General features: G+C 52.7%; 1 protein-coding gene across 1 annotated transcript in view; it reads right to left on the bottom strand.

Annotated features, from left to right (window-relative positions):
• The window catches only part of FNDC1 (fibronectin type III domain containing 1), a 50,915-nt gene that overhangs the window by 28,186 nt on the left and 7,618 nt on the right, over nucleotides 1–15,111 (bottom strand). Inside the window, exons 4-9 of the mRNA XM_012723068.1 lie at nucleotides 8,261–8,467; nucleotides 7,446–7,544; nucleotides 5,963–6,080; nucleotides 4,088–4,275; nucleotides 3,257–3,364; nucleotides 245–433 (exon numbers count right to left, since the gene is read on the bottom strand). Coding sequence (XP_012578522.1) covers nucleotides 245–433; nucleotides 3,257–3,364; nucleotides 4,088–4,275; nucleotides 5,963–6,080; nucleotides 7,446–7,544; nucleotides 8,261–8,467 — 909 coding nt within the window. The remainder of the gene's footprint in view (nucleotides 1–244; nucleotides 434–3,256; nucleotides 3,365–4,087; nucleotides 4,276–5,962; nucleotides 6,081–7,445; nucleotides 7,545–8,260; nucleotides 8,468–15,111) is intronic.

The raw sequence follows: 15,111 nt of genomic DNA, 5'->3' as shown, positions 1-15,111 counted from the left end.
GTGAGAACCACAGCACGCAGTGAGAACCACAACACGCAGTGAGAGCCACAGCACGCAGGGAGAGCCACAGCACGCAGGGAGAGCCACAGCACGCAGGGAGAGCCACAGCACGTGGTGAGAGCCACAGCACGCAGGGAGAGCCGCAGCATGCGGTGAGAGCCACAGCATGCGGTGAGAGCCACAGCACGCAGGGAGAGCCACAGCATGCAGGGAGAGCCACACACACCACAACACACAGGCTTACTTGCTGGCACAGCGACAATGAAGGCTTTGGAGTGAGGCCCGGGTCCTCTCCTGTTTGCCGCTCGGATTTTGAAAAGATAGCGCTGCCCAGGCTGAAGACCATCCACGAGGGCAGACGTGGTCTCTCCAGAGTAGGTGAGGGACTTTGCTCCAAACGGCTGGAGAGCCGGGGCGTATGAGAGAATGTATTCTGAAATGATTTGGCAGACGGTTGGAAGGAGGACAGACTGTAGGGCAGGATGAATTAGAACGTGCATTACTAAAATTAACACTCCAGCAGTGCACGCAAGTCAGAGGTGCGCATCGAGACACGCAGGAGAGCGGCTTTCCCTGGCCAAGGCAGGGTGCGCACGAGCTGGCCATTTCTATCGGAAGGTGGGGGATGCCCATCTTAATACACTGTAACACAAAGTTTTCTACTGTATTTTGGGTTTTTCCTCACCGTATTTAGTTACTAATTTCCTATGACAGCATTATTATATCTGGAATCATAGAAACCAAGGAAAAGCGCGGGCAAACACCGGCGGGGGCTTCACAAGACTGCTGACAGCTGGAAGGGCGTCAGTGTATTAAGCTGGGCTACTCTGGGCACTCGAAGCCAGGGAGACTCTGTATGTGGAAGATCATCTTATTTTTGTAGGGCTTATAAAAGTTATGATTCAATATCGGCTGGTAAGATTATGTCATAGGATTTAGAACTGTGAAGTACAGTGGCTAAGAATAGATTTTGTATTGTTCAATATGTCCATTTTTAGTTGGCTATAGATAGAGACATATGGTGTCCATGAACTCTGACAGTCGTCCTAAGGAATGGCCCTCACTCTATACTTATGTGGAAATACTGTGTCTAAGGAAACCACATTTGAAAGCCTTTCACCCACTACTAAAAATTGGTAAGCCTCTTTTCTTCCCAAAGAATGCAAGACTTACTGAACTTATCAAGTTCATCTGAGTAGAAGCTAACCAAGAAATCTGAATTATCGGAAACCAAGAAATTACATACTTCCTAGCAGAGTTTGGAAATTCTTTTCTTTCCTTCTCTAAAAATCTAATCTTTAAAAAGTTTGTCAGCGTGGGCCCTCCCTGGTGGTGCAGCGGGTTAAAGTGCAGCACTAAAAAGCTAAAGCCACTTCAGCATGAGTTCGATCCCTGCCCTGGAGGTGACCCACACGGCACAGCAGACCTCTCCTGACCCGCCCGCTGCTCCCCTCAGCAGTGGACTTCATCAGTCGGCCTGTTCTGCTCCCCACTCTGTCTCTGGGGAATCCTCTCACCGCCCCTGCACCTCTGGCCTGTACCCCAGCTCTGTATGAATAAATAAATAAATGTTTTTAAAAAATCAAGTTTCAAAGAAAAAAAGAAGTATGTCAATGAAAAAGCTTTTACTCCAAACTGTCTTTGCAAAATGTGCCTGGAAAAAAAGACACAGCATTCTTTTCTCACCGAAAATGAATAAACTAGTCATTTGTGGTGGTCAAAGGAAAAATCAAAAGAACCCAAAGTCTATAAAATTTTGTAGTTCTGATTTTTTATGATTTTAATTCATCTGGAAAAAATTTAACCAAAATGTATACTTTGTTAAGTGTATACTTCTATTATGTTTTATATTTCTCATCCATAAAAAATGCCCCAGCGTAACTGAGAATTTTCAATCCCACCGCGACACCTTTTTGAAAACCACCTAAGGAGAGTTAAGCTCAGAGAGCGCTTTTGGACATGGAAACCCAACGGCTGTTATTATTTCTGGCAACATTGACTGCAGGGTACTTCTTTCACCAAAGAGCTATAAATGTAAACTAAGACGGGGAGAGGGAACAAAAAATAAATAAGTAGCATGGTAAAAAGTCCTAAAGGAACAATAATTGACTTTTCTATAATTCAAAAAAGCTCCGACCACAAAATGTCTTGTTTTCAATTTTCAGAAGGCTCTTTTGCATCACGAGACAGACACAGAAGTGAAGGTTTAATTGCCATGAAGAAAGCTTCACGGAACCAGCTAAAGAGTTCTTGTCTTCATTTGTTTCTGATTTCTCCCAGTGGAAAAATGGGCAAAACCCGTAAAATACAGCCTGAAAAGACTGGAAAGTTGAGAAAGCATTAAGTCTAGAAAATACTACCCTCCATCTGCCTTCTGGGACTTCTATTGTTGCATGAAAAGATACTCCTGACTGCACGACAGCCAAGAGAACTCTTAGCTGAACACAAAAAACAACGATTCCATTGTGTCGAGGAAGAAATTCTCAAAGATGAGTGATAACTTTTTAGATTTCTAGAAGCTTTCACAAACTTGTCGTAGTTCCTGGGAAAATTTGATTTAAAGTTATCTTCCGACATCAAGGAACAATAAAATACATCTTTAGGGCACATTTGTGCAGGTCATCAGGAAAAAGCCATTAGAGTGTTTTCCAGACAGACTTCTAAAAAGTTCTTAAATGCTTTTACGTTAAGAAAGGAAAGATTTATGTTTTTATTTAGCGTTTTCAACGGGCTACTTTTAAATTTAACTAACTGGGGTGAACGTTTTATTTGATTTTTTAAAATTCTACAGTATTATTTTCTAGTTGAAGGTCAACTTTTCCTCACACCGCCCCTCCCTCCCGACCCCAAATAGTACATTTAAAAGGTTGGCAACAGGAAAAGAATCCATTTTCCATTTTATTACTTGAGTTTTCAATTTCATTAAAAACAGGACCCCTGGGGTTGCCGCTCACTCCTGCTCTCGCTGTCTCAGCAGCTCAGTGACGAGGCCCACAGCGTGAGAAGCTGGGTCCCGTGTGGGGTGACGGGAGACCGCACACCATACAGCCTGCCTGGGGGCAGCACCCAAACCTCAGGGCAGAGGGGAGACAAACAGCCATCTCCGCAGCTCTTTTGAGCCCCGGGGAGGTGCCAGCACCCACGGGCCAGCCCCCCATATCTGTAGGGTGCACCCTGCTTTCTTGCGGTCACGGTGTGGATCCTGGTGAGCCCACCTCTCTCGGGGAGCTCACACCCTTCAGGGGCAGGCGCCTACCTTTCACTTTTCCCTCTGTCTCGGGGAGAGCATCCCAAGCCACGGTGACGGCTGTGGGTGTGCCACTCACTGGCCACACCCTGAGGTTCTCAGGAGCCGCGGTAGGAGCTAGAAGAGACAGGACCCAAGGGTTGACACACCGGCCCGAGGCAGGGCCCAAGGATTGACATGCCGGCCCCAGTGGAGCTCCTAGGGACCGGGCTGGGGCTCTGGGCACTTTTCCCATTGAATCGCTCCTGTGTCGCTTTATTCTACACTGCCCCTGAGCCGTACATCTTGCGATAAACCAGTGCTTTATTCTGCCAACTCAGACAATGAGTTGAGACCTACCTGGGGAAATACTTTTAGGAAATGAGTTTTCCGTGGCCGTACATTGGAATATACGAAAGAAATTAAAGTCAATTCCAACTTCTTTTTAATTAAGTTTTAAAGATACAGTTTCAGAGAAAGGAAGTGTTGCCTTGGCTGCAGAACAGAATGTTCTGTTGACTCGAGCACCAGTCTTAGGAAAGAGGAGAGGCCCTCCCTTCCCCCGCAGGGCCGGGGAGGCCAGGGTCACTCTGGTGCCAGGCCACCAGCGCCCACCCCCGGGGTCGCATGAGCGCCCCCTGTCAGCATAACCCCTCTACAAGGGCTGTGAGGGGTGGCCCCAGGCCCAGGACACAGCTCCCCTCCTGTATCCGCTCCCAGACACAGACTGACACTTAGGGCTCGTGGCTCTTCAAATCAAAGCTCCGCCGGGCCCTTCAGCACCTGCTTCTTGGCTGGCATTACCGCCTCCCTGGGGGGAAATGCCCCAAGTGAAAATCAAAGGCTCCTTTCAATACAAACCAGATTCTGGAGTTCTCTGGAAGACAGATGTGCTCCACGAGCCATCCCGCTCGCCCTGAGAAATGCGGACCGCGAACTCGTACATGGTGTCGGGGATCAGATTTTCCACCAGCACGCGCCTGTTGGCGATCTGCTTGTAATCCCACCTGGCCGCCTCGCCCTTCTCCCGATAGCGCACCGTGTACTGTCTAGGAGAACAGAGGAAGCATGGCCGGCTCACCTGTCCCTGTGAACTCACCAGGTCCCCGGCTGGCCCTTTCCCCCGTCCCTGTCGTAAGTGATGACTTTTGAGGGAATCGAAGAAGAGAAAAGTCTCAACTTCTGATGGAATTATCGGCTCAAAGCATCCACCTAAGTCCCACGCCAAGGCTTCTAGAGTAGCCAGGAGAGCTGGAACTCGCTTTCTTTCCAAGACCATGAGCCTTGCTGCTCAGAAAAGATAAAGAAGGGAAGGGTCAGGAGGGTCACCTGTCTGAGGCAATGGCTTCCTGGGGGCATGCTTTTGGGGGAGTCATGTGGGCAGGGTGCATGTGGAAAGGGCAGCATTAAGAACTGGTCAAGACGTCTTGACCCCACAGAAAAGAAAGCAAGAGTTCATGCCCAGCCAGGTTCAGGGGAAGAACAGGGGTCTTGAGCAGACATAACACTTGGGGGGAGGCACAGAGCAAAAATATGAAACAATTAAGACAGGATGAGGAGCTTCTGAAAGAGCCCTGGGCTGTGATCAGCAGGGTAGGAGACCAGGGCCCCAACATGGTGACATTCTGCATCCTGAACAGAAGACTCCCCAACATACTGCGCTTTGGAAATGCCAGTTGCTGGATTTATTTTCCAAGAAACATTCTCTGTGGCACAATGCATTGCTGCTGGACAAATGTGCTACTCACTACACATTTGCAAGCCAGCGAAGCCTTCAGCTGCAGACGCGTCAAGGGACACACGAGGTCTGCGGGGAAAGCTCGAGGCCTCTTTTATATTCAGCAAGACATGGGAAACTGAGTCCCGTGGTGGGCGGGGCAGTTTCTGTCAGCGCAGCCATGTGGCTGGGGAGAGCGTCACTGTAAAGCGTCTGAGCACTTTCAAAGAAGCAGATGTCTTTTTTAATAGCAGGCAGTGATCGAAGTTCTATCTCACACAGACAGCACCACGCATGTGGATCATCTCAGCACTATAGTCCACTCATGTTCTTTAAAAGTACCCTCACTTTTCCTGGGTGCAAGAAGGTCAAAAAATTAATGCCTGGTGATCAGGCCACAACATGTCTTGCTTCTCGTGTGAACTGCTCATTTAAAATTTAGTTAGAAATGGTGTTCGCCTGGGATGACTTCTCAACACAAAGATTATTCAAAACTTAAGCTGCCTTTTCCTCTGTTGCTAGTGCAACCATGTAAAAGCCAGACTGACATCACGTCATGGCGTAACAGAAATGTGTTGCCCACGAGCTGACACGCAGCGATGCAGCCTGGAAAAGGCCTAGCAGGACCTCCAGCCTGAAACATTCAAGGGTGCTCCACGCGGACCCCTTCTTCCTGCAAGTCTCCTCCCAAGAGGGACCCACAGTCTCTGCATGTGAAGAAGCATTCACAAGGCAGCAAGCCCCAAAGGGGAGTGAAAAGAAATGGGATCTGGACATTTCCAGACACAAGGTGGGGCCGAGCAGTGAGCTGGGAGTTGGCCTGCCCCAGGCCCTGTGGCATCTCATCTCATCCGTCCTCAGGATGAGCGGGATGGTGGCAGAAGCACCCACTTGCCAGCTAGGGAAGAGGACAGATCCCTTCGTGTCCCCAAGTACAACCCTCCCCGTGAACACGGGTCTCCAGGGGCAGAACAGCCAGACTCTCACATAAAGCAAAGTCAAAACATTAGGGCAAGTACCTTGATGCGACAACTTTCTTCTGTTTTTCCAGAACAGGGTCCACCCAGGCTACCAGCACAGACTGAGACGATATAACACGGACAGTGATGTCCTCAGGAATGTCCAGTTCATTCTCCTCTGAAATGACAATGGGAGGCGTGAAGTGGCCGGGCAGTGCGCTCTGCCTGGACCTCATCATTACTCACCTGAATGAGGCTCAGGTGCTTATACTTCGAGAAGGATAAAATGACATGAGTGGGAGGTTAAGCGGTTCTTTGGTGGACAGAGAAAAACACAAACGCCTACTCTCCTCTCAGCCACAGTCTAAGCAACACACAGCTCACTGTAGAAGCTGTCAGCCCAGTCGGCATGAGAAAAGTGCAAAATCGGGCACTTAGCTGTAGTCAAAGGTGCTCCACGGAAGTCAGGGTTTTCTCCATGCATCCTGTGAGTTTGGGGACGTTTGGGGAATAATCCCATTTTTACAATAAAAGTTTTAGGACGCTCAAGTCGGGATATTTCCATGAGAATCGTGGCATGAAAGGTGAATGCTGCTCCAAGCAAATCATACAGAGCTCAGAGTCACACAGTTTAGAACATGTGACTCTATGCGATTGAGACACAGAACAGAACTCGATTTGCATCCCGTAGAACACATCATCGTCGTGAAGCTGGTCTTTTATTCTATCTCCAGCATGAAGTGAGACTCAAAAAAAATACCCTTGCTTATTAATTAGCCCTTGTTTTCATTTTTGTTTGCTTTGTTTTTTTTCTCTTCACTGTGCAAGGACCATGCTCAAGAGAATGTGGCTTTTACTACAAGGAAGAGAAAGTGGAAACAGTGAAGCTGTCGAAAAAGTGCTAGAAACTTAAATGAGCCCAATGGGTGTATAATAAGTTCACAGAGGTGGGGCGTCCGTGAGCAGTGCCAACTCCATGATGATTAATGTGGTGCGAAGTCTATAGTAACGTAACATAGTATAATCTTCAACGGATAATTCACAGATAACTGATGAATTTATGAAAACAAGTTGTAGCTGCCTCTCTTTAAATGAACACCACGGTCCAGAGCAGGTGTGCGATGTGCTGATATGTGAGTGAAGTTACCTGTGCAAAGCATCCCTGCGTGGGTGACCAGCAGCCGAGCCACCAGCCAGCACTACAGTTTTTCTCACTCTTCTCAATTTTAGCTGAAATCAAGTCTAAGGGCGCATCGTGCCTGCGGCCCCCTCCAAGCCTGCTCTTTATCTTCTCTGTGCACAGGTAACCTACAGGAGGCGGAGCTGTGCCTTTCTGTGGAGCTCTGCTCAGCTCCACACCTGTGTCACGCAGAGCACACAGAGAGAGGCATTTCGACTCTCCAGCCTCTGAGAGTGAAGAACACTCGGAGACCGGGAACCCTCCTGCTCCCTTCCAACAAAACCCTCACGCTGCGGCACCCCACCAGCAGCATTGGGAATAGCCCCTTAGACAGCTTGGCCTGCTGCACCCCCAGGAACGCACCTGAGATCTTCCGCTTCGTGAGGGCTGCCCTGTAGACAGGCTGGCTCTGTCCCCGGGAGTTCATGGACTGCAGAGAGACCACGTACACCGACTCCGAGGCTGTGGGCCGAGGACAGCGGGTGAAAGTCAGTGGTTTCCCAGCACACCCCTGCTCTGTACCTTCCTCTCCCGCTGTCCCATCTCATCTTTCGGGGGACAGGCCTGCTTCTCCCAGACAATTGAAACCATCACTGTAGGCACTAAACTCCAGAGGAGCTCTGTTAAGCTGGAAAATGTGGGTGTGCTTTTTACCTAGCATGCTTGAAACCTGGGTTTCTATGTCATCATCAGTGTCAAAGATGAGCAACATTTTAAAAAGAAAGGGGTTACAAGTTAGGGTCTCAGGGTTGCCTGAGACCGTGGGGACACCGGGGTTATCTTCCAGCTAGAGCTTCTTAGTTTGCAAATAAGAACATAAAAGCTGTAAAAATGGACTTGCCCAAGGTCACATCGCTCCTAAGGACGCAGAATCTTCCCTGCGTTCAGGGTTGTAAAGCCGCTTCCGGGCCCCGTGGCCTGAGCCCTGTCCCCTGGGCATGAAGGTGGGAGGAGGTCAGAGAAGAGAGAGAATGACCTCACTTCGAGCGTGTCCACTACACTGTGCGTCTACAGGGACATAACGTTATGTGTGACGGCAGCTGTACACGCGCTCACACGTTATGTATAAAGCATGTATTTTGTAACGAGCATTAAAAATATGATGCTCTCGCAAGAGCAAGCATCTAACGATTGCAAAGATCAGCAAAACATTGAACACCGCTGAACAGTAAGCTCACCCAGCTTTTTAATTTCATGTGTTCGCTCATCTTTTGACAGTGGCACATAATTCATCTTCCGGCCACTCTCCCCATAGCCCAGAAGAAATCCTCGCGATCTGCGTGGACTCTTGGCTCCAGACAGGCGTGGCGCCTTCCACGCGACGGACAGCCGGTCGTCTGAGGATCGGACACGCATGCGGAGGGGCTTGTTGGGCACTTCCTTTTCTTAAAGAGGACACAACACGGGACTGTCACCAGTAGGTCTGAAGGCTGAGCTGTGGCCATTAGCGACCGGGCTTTGCACATCATTCTGGTAACCCATCTAGTAAGAATGTTCTTTCCCCAAGGGGGTGGACTCTCTGGGCACGTGTCCCTCGCCACGGCTCAGACTGAGAAGTCTCAGGACCTGAACTGAAAACCTAGCAGGTGGAAGAGCGCCATCAGAAGTCTGGAATGGTCTACAAGATTCTTCTTCATTTAAAGCCCTTTGCCCTCATGAAAACTGTCTTTCTCTCTGGGGCAAGGTCAGCACAGTTACAGCACACATGCGTGTCTGTTTGCAGCTGCCTCCCAGGAGCCTTTTTGTCATAAGGTTGAAGAAGCAGCTTTCCTGGAATCGAATATGAATTAGGGAGAGTAAATGTTCATTTGTGTTTTGCTTAGTTTCTCTTACAGGTCTAAGTCTTGCCTGTCGAGACACTCACTGCCATACTCAAGGTCTGCTGTCTCATTGTTGATTCGGTCACGTTAGCAAACCCTCTTGCCAAACGGATCGATCTCAGAATGCTGATGTCATCGCCCGTTTCTGAAAGTGAGTCCTATTCTAGCCTGGATTTGGGGACACAGTCAGGCCAGTGAGCGTCTTCCTAGTTGAGGAAACCATCACCTCTCAGGTACCGTCCTCGACTTACACCTTAGCCAGGTCACCTACTCTGGCTAACTTATTAGGCTGGAAAATTCCCAGTTACACGAGCATTTTATTACTGAGACATAAAAGCAAAGACGCTCATCATCAGTTACTGTGGTCTTCAGTAGCATAAGACACAAATAGCCACGGGTGGTCATTCTGAAATGTCAGATACTTGACACCAACATTCTGAATCTAACCAAAGGGAATATCCATTTGCACATTAGCTGGAGATATGCCCTCAGTCCCTGGGTACCCCCATTCCTCAAGCCTACTGAAGAAATGCCATTTATGGTTGAGCAAATGTTTTCCTGCATACACAAAGTAGTAATTATTAAGAATTTTTGTTTTAAACCTAACAGTGTGGCCAGTGGGTTGACCACATGCAACTCTGCCTTGCCGCCTGGTAATGTGTGGCCACTTCCTGGGGTGCCTCTACTAAACTGACCTCAGCTTCATCTAAGTTGAGAGATACACTCTCAAGTTCAAAGTCAAGCCTCTGTAAAAATCAGGGTGCACAGAGGATTATGGAAATGATAGATATGCTACTGCTAGGCCTCAGCAGAGTAGCAGGACAGGCACCCCGACACCAACAGTAGAAGACTGAGAAGTAGGGCCCTCCCAGGTGGTGCAGCCGGTTAGGACTCAGCCCTGCAAGCTGGTCACAACTGCTTCAGTGTGAGTTCGATACCTGGCCCCGGAGGTAACAGCAGGGCACAGCAGACCTCTCCTGACCTGCCTGCTGCTCCCCTCAGCAGTGTACTTCGTTGATCTGCCTGTTCTGCTCCCTGTTCTGTCTCTGGTGAAGCCTCTCACCACCCTTGCACCTCTGGCCTGCACCCCAGTTCTGTACACATAAATAGATAAATAAATCTTAAAAGAAAAAAGAAGACTGAGAAGTAGGAATGAGAACAGACAGATGGGGTTTCCTGCAGTGAGGGGGAGGCGGGCGAGGGTTAGGACCAGGGAGCTTGTCGCCTTCAGTGCCCCCACGCACAGCCCTGCCCCACCCCGGCCCACCGACCTCACCCGGGTTCTCACCCCAGGCCCCGCCTGCTGTCTCACGTGCCACGCCAGGGGTGGAGAACGAGGCCTGGCGTGAACGAGCTGCAGGACAGGCCGAAGGCCCCTTCCAGCCAGCTCTCCATGCCGCCGCCTTAGTGTACAACTTTCCAGGCTGCCAGAAGCCGGGCCTGGCTGAGCGTCGCCTAACTGCAGCACCCAGGCCAACAGGAGAGAGTTATCAGACTCATGAGCAAAATGGGGCTGGGCGGGGGAAGTGACTGACCCAAGGTCACACAGCTGCCCACAGGACCTGAGTTCAACCACTCCAGTGCCAAGTGCATTCTCCCCTTCCAGTGATGCTCCCCTCCCCCGGTGCCATCCACCAACTTCTGCTAATAAACGCGAAGTAAAGGCTCAGAGCTGGACGGGATCCTCCAGAGTGCGAGCACACACCTGCGCCCTAAGTATAGTGTGGGTGACGTGCCCGCAGGCGTGAGTGCGTGTGTGCGTGTGTGTGGCCGCTAATAAACGTGCAGGTAGGGAATGAATGGGAAAAGGCCTCTCGCCAAAGACTGTCTGAGGGCTGCTGCCTGCAGGCAGACGTCCCTGACCCTGCACCCAAGGGCAAAGGGGAGCCCCATCCTGCTGGCATGGCCCTACAGCTCCCAAATCTTTGGGTTTAGAAAAACCATGCACCTATGTTTTTCAGGTACTTGAAAATGTCCTTTCTTAATACTCCAGCTTACATGTATGGCCGAACAGCTTTTACTGATTCTTTTACAGGTCATGCGGCAATCCTCTTTAAGCTGATGCGCTTATTAAGTAAAACCATCCATATGGTTCAGATTCCCTTGCAATAAAATTACTTAAGTGTTTTCTCTAAGCTGTATGTGATAGCTTCACTGAAGCCTTCTGAAATGGTCTGGTAAAGCTCTGACTTTTATCTTGAAAACAGGAAGTCACAATGGCCAAGAGCAATCACGCTCACCCCATCCTGCTGAGTCCATTTTAACCTCAGCAGGAGGCAGCCCGTCCCTGCAGGGCTTTGTACCGTGATCAGGCAGCTCTTACACAGAACTGACGGTAACTCAAGACCCGCGGCGACTAATTGCACATTGGCCACTCGGCGGGCCAGCTGGGGAAGCCAGGCCCCGCTAGACCACACTGACCTCAGAGAGCCTGGCCGGCTTGGAACATTCCTTCTGGTTTGTATCACCAGTGAATATTCTGAAATTCTATAGAGTCAAAACCTGCTCTTCTCACAAAGGAAGAGAATTCAGAACTCAGCGTGGTGCTGTGCTTGTCTACCACTGAGGGCTGGTTAAACTCGGCGGCTTCTGCCTCTGCTCCCACAGGCTCTGAGGTCAGGGTGAAGGGCACGCTGTCCCTCACTGGCCGTGGACTTGGAGAACCTTCAGTCACTCAGTGCCCTCCTCCGCGAAGAGCCCAGAGGAGTGGGGAGTCACCTGGCGTGCAAGGGGCAGCACTCACGGCCTCAGTTTATCAGCCTCGCTGGGTGGGGTCGGCCCCTCCAGAATGTCGGGGCCCGTCATAGAGCCGCCGTGATGCCTTGCACACAGGGACACTGCACATTGTGCTTCAAAGTACCAGAGCTCACAAGAGGAGGAATCATCAGCAAAGACGCTTTACACAGGAACATCCTCAAATATGAGGTGTGTGTTTCCTGTTGACACTTTTGCACCATAAACTGAACGCAGTGTCACCGTCTCCATCGGCATCGTGATGACCACCACTTGCTCTGAACGAGCCAACACGCGCCTCTGCTGCCAGGTGACCACTTCCTTGGCCACAGGTCAGTCGCCAAGGCATTTGCACTTGTCAACCGAACACACTGGTCAGTGAGGCGTCTACAGGTTTGCAGAGTGAGTGGCCTGTCCCTCAGAGCACTGGATGCCTCCCTGTCAGACTTCTGGGCTTTGTGGACAGCCTGTGGTCTCGCTCCTGTGGCCCGAAGAGCCACTGGCCTGCTGCTGGCCATCCGTGGCCAGGCAGCTCCCCTCGTGTCCCCAAACACCAGATCCCAAGGTAACTGGGGACACCGGTCTTAGACTGGGGACACCGGTCTTAGAGAGAAGGGTCCGGCCCGCGAGGCCAGCGCCAAGGTCTGTTCTTCACGATCACCTGCGAGGGCTGTGAAACCACCCTCGGCTCCCTCCTCTCAGAGTTTCTGTGCACTGGTGATGCTCAGCACAGAAAGAGGACAGAGCAGGAAAAGGGGGCGAACACAGGCTACAGAGAGGGGTGAAGGGCGGTTGTGCACAGCCAGGAAGTATGCAGGAGCTTGCTTGGATACCCCCTCTGAACTTGACTTTGCCAGCCTGGACAGCGTCCGGCCTGGCACTGATGGACACCTGCCCAGGTCGCTGACCTGTAGCCAGGGACTCCTCCTTCCAGGCGGGTGTGACATACGACCCTCCAGAAATAGGTCGACATGCTGCCCAAGCCTCTCCACACCCATGTATGGACGCTTCACCTACAGTTGAAGCCAAGGTGAAATGATTAAGTTGCTTTCACACCCTAGAGCACAAAAGAACAAAAAGCCTTAAGTGTCTCCTTGAGGGCTGTGTCCACAGACACACAGACACACGCGGCCTGGGCCTCGCCTACAAATGGCACAGCCAGTGCCAGCCAGCGTCTGGGAGCCCAAGTGAGGAGGGCAGGAGCTACCCAGGCCCAGGGCCAGCAACAGGCACGCGACGTGCCCACGCTCGAGGAAAAGCCTCTTCACATACACTCCGGCGAGCTGTCCCGTGGCCCCATGGATGCGACAAGTCCACATCTTGCCAACAAACCACCTCAGCGCTGTGGCCTGCTTACCGAGTTCTTGTGTGTTCCGTGAAAGGTCCAGCTACCGAGCCATAACCGGCCAATGGAGCATCATTTCTCTGTTTTGGAACAGTGTCTGCCAGAGTGTCGCCCACCGGGAGCCTCGATAGAGGGCCCTGACCCCTCACAATAGCCCAACACCCCTTTCTAGGCAAAGAAACCAAGTCTCGGAGAGGTTAGAGGAGAAAACCAAAGCCAGGCGGCAGGAGACAGCGGCAGATGGAGGCCGGACCTGTCAGGTCCTGATTCTGTCCACTCGCCCTTGCCAGAGGCCTCGTGTGGCTCTGGGTTGGGGCTCCCCAGTGGCCACCCTGAGGCATCATTTTCGGTGCCTGACACTTGGGACATGGCCGGTCTGTGCTGTACCCACACTGTCCTGGCAGTGCCGAGCCTCCAGTCATGAGAACCCCAGTTTCTGGAGGCCCAGGACTTGCCAGGTGCCTGAGGCCCTGAGACAGATGTCACCCGAATGTCACTGTGGCAGCTCTAACCCACACGTGTCGGTGATCGCTACCTGGGGCTGATGATCTGTGGGCACTACGGATGCCAGCGGGGGCGGAGGCCAGCGTGTCCAGGGCCGGGAGGCCTCTGCACAGGTCCAGCTCAGGCCTGAGGACAGGGGCCGGGGCCAGTGCTGGACGCCCCCAGGGTTGGGCCACTCAGCGGCGTCCTCTCTCTGCCGGGTCTATGGTCCATGCCGCCATCACACAGGCAGGGCCGGGGCGTCTGAGCCCCGTACGTGGCTTATGCACAAGCCTGGAAGCCCGACACAGCTCTGGCGCCCTGGGTCATCAGCCCCGCTCTCGGCCCACCGCGGCGCGGCCCTCACCGTGCAGAGCCCAGGCCCTGGCCAGCACCAGCTCTGCAGGCTCCTCCGTCAGCGAGGACAAAGCGTGGCCAACAGAGCACCGGCTCGAGGCCCACGGGGTGCTCCAGATTCAGATTCTGCCGGAAGCACAGGCAGCACCCCCTTTTCTGGTCGCCCTCACCGAGCAGGGCCGGGCTCTGGCCTCCGGCCCGGGCTGCTCAGCTACGTGAGCTAAGCGGCACCAGGGACAGGCAGAGAGGAGCTGCGTCCACTCAAAGGGGGCTTTGCTTGGTTTGTCTTCACCGAAAGCTCACGGGCCTGTGCCGCTTGGCGTGACAGCAAGTGCCCCGCTGCCTCGCGGCCGTGGAAACCAGCTTTGTTGAAAGGCTGTTGATTACGCTTTTCCCCTTGTTCAGCCGCTGCCATCTCCCAAGGGAAGGCCCGTATGCACGAGGAGCGAGCACTGGGAAGCGCCTCCTTTCCAGGCCGGCCTGCGTGGGCAGGACCCCGCTCGGGACGTCACAATCCCACCGGGCCTCTTCTCCACGCGGAGTCTAAGCAAAAGCCCCAGATGGCAAACCAGTCAGCCCCGCGGGCTGGTTCAGCAGAACCTTAGGTCGCTCGAGGAGCAGGTCACAAAGCAAGGTCGGCGAACAGTCACGGCCACGCGTGGGGCGGTGACCGCCCAGTGTCCACAGCCCCGCCTGCCCGGCACCCCACAGCTCCCCCAATGCACTTCCAAGACCCCCCGGAGGGCAACTCTGGCAGGTAACTTACACCCTCAGCGAATGGCACACGCAAGGTGTCAGTGTAAGCCTGGTGTCAGAGGGGCAGCTCAGCCTCCTCCTGCCCCCACTGGGGGGGCCTGCCCCTGCTCCTCCGGCCGCTGACACTCGCGTTAATGCCCCCCCACAAGAGCACGCGGCTGCGTGAAGCCGGACAGCTCGACAGACCAGCAGGCACTCGGGTTGGTCAAGCCTGGCTTTGAAGTGAGACAGTGGCAGCAGCACCCACGAAGGGTCCTGACCAGGGACGGGCCTCCCACGCAGGGAGGGTCACATCACGTGCACGCCTCTCTGCAGCCCAGCCATGCTGGGGCCGCCCCGTCCTCTCCGGTCCACACGGGAGCTTCGTGCTCTCCTCACCCAGGCGGCTCCAAGAACCAGGGGTAAGAGTCAGCATCTCGGAGTAATGGCGGCGCCTCTCTGTGGCCGGCAAGGAGGCCAGAGCGGGGGGCTGCCCCCAACAGGCGGTCCTGGCCCCTGGCAGACGGCTCTGCGGCCCTTGTCAAAGCCTCGCCCC

The sequence above is a fragment of the Condylura cristata genome, unplaced genomic scaffold, assembly GCF_000260355.1.
Source record: "Condylura cristata isolate star-nosed mole 26May11 unplaced genomic scaffold, ConCri1.0 scaffold00001, whole genome shotgun sequence".
NCBI lineage: Eukaryota > Metazoa > Chordata > Mammalia > Eulipotyphla > Talpidae > Condylura > Condylura cristata.
The sequence above is the reverse complement of the archived record's forward strand: the minus strand, read 5'-3'. Positions and strand labels throughout refer to the sequence as shown.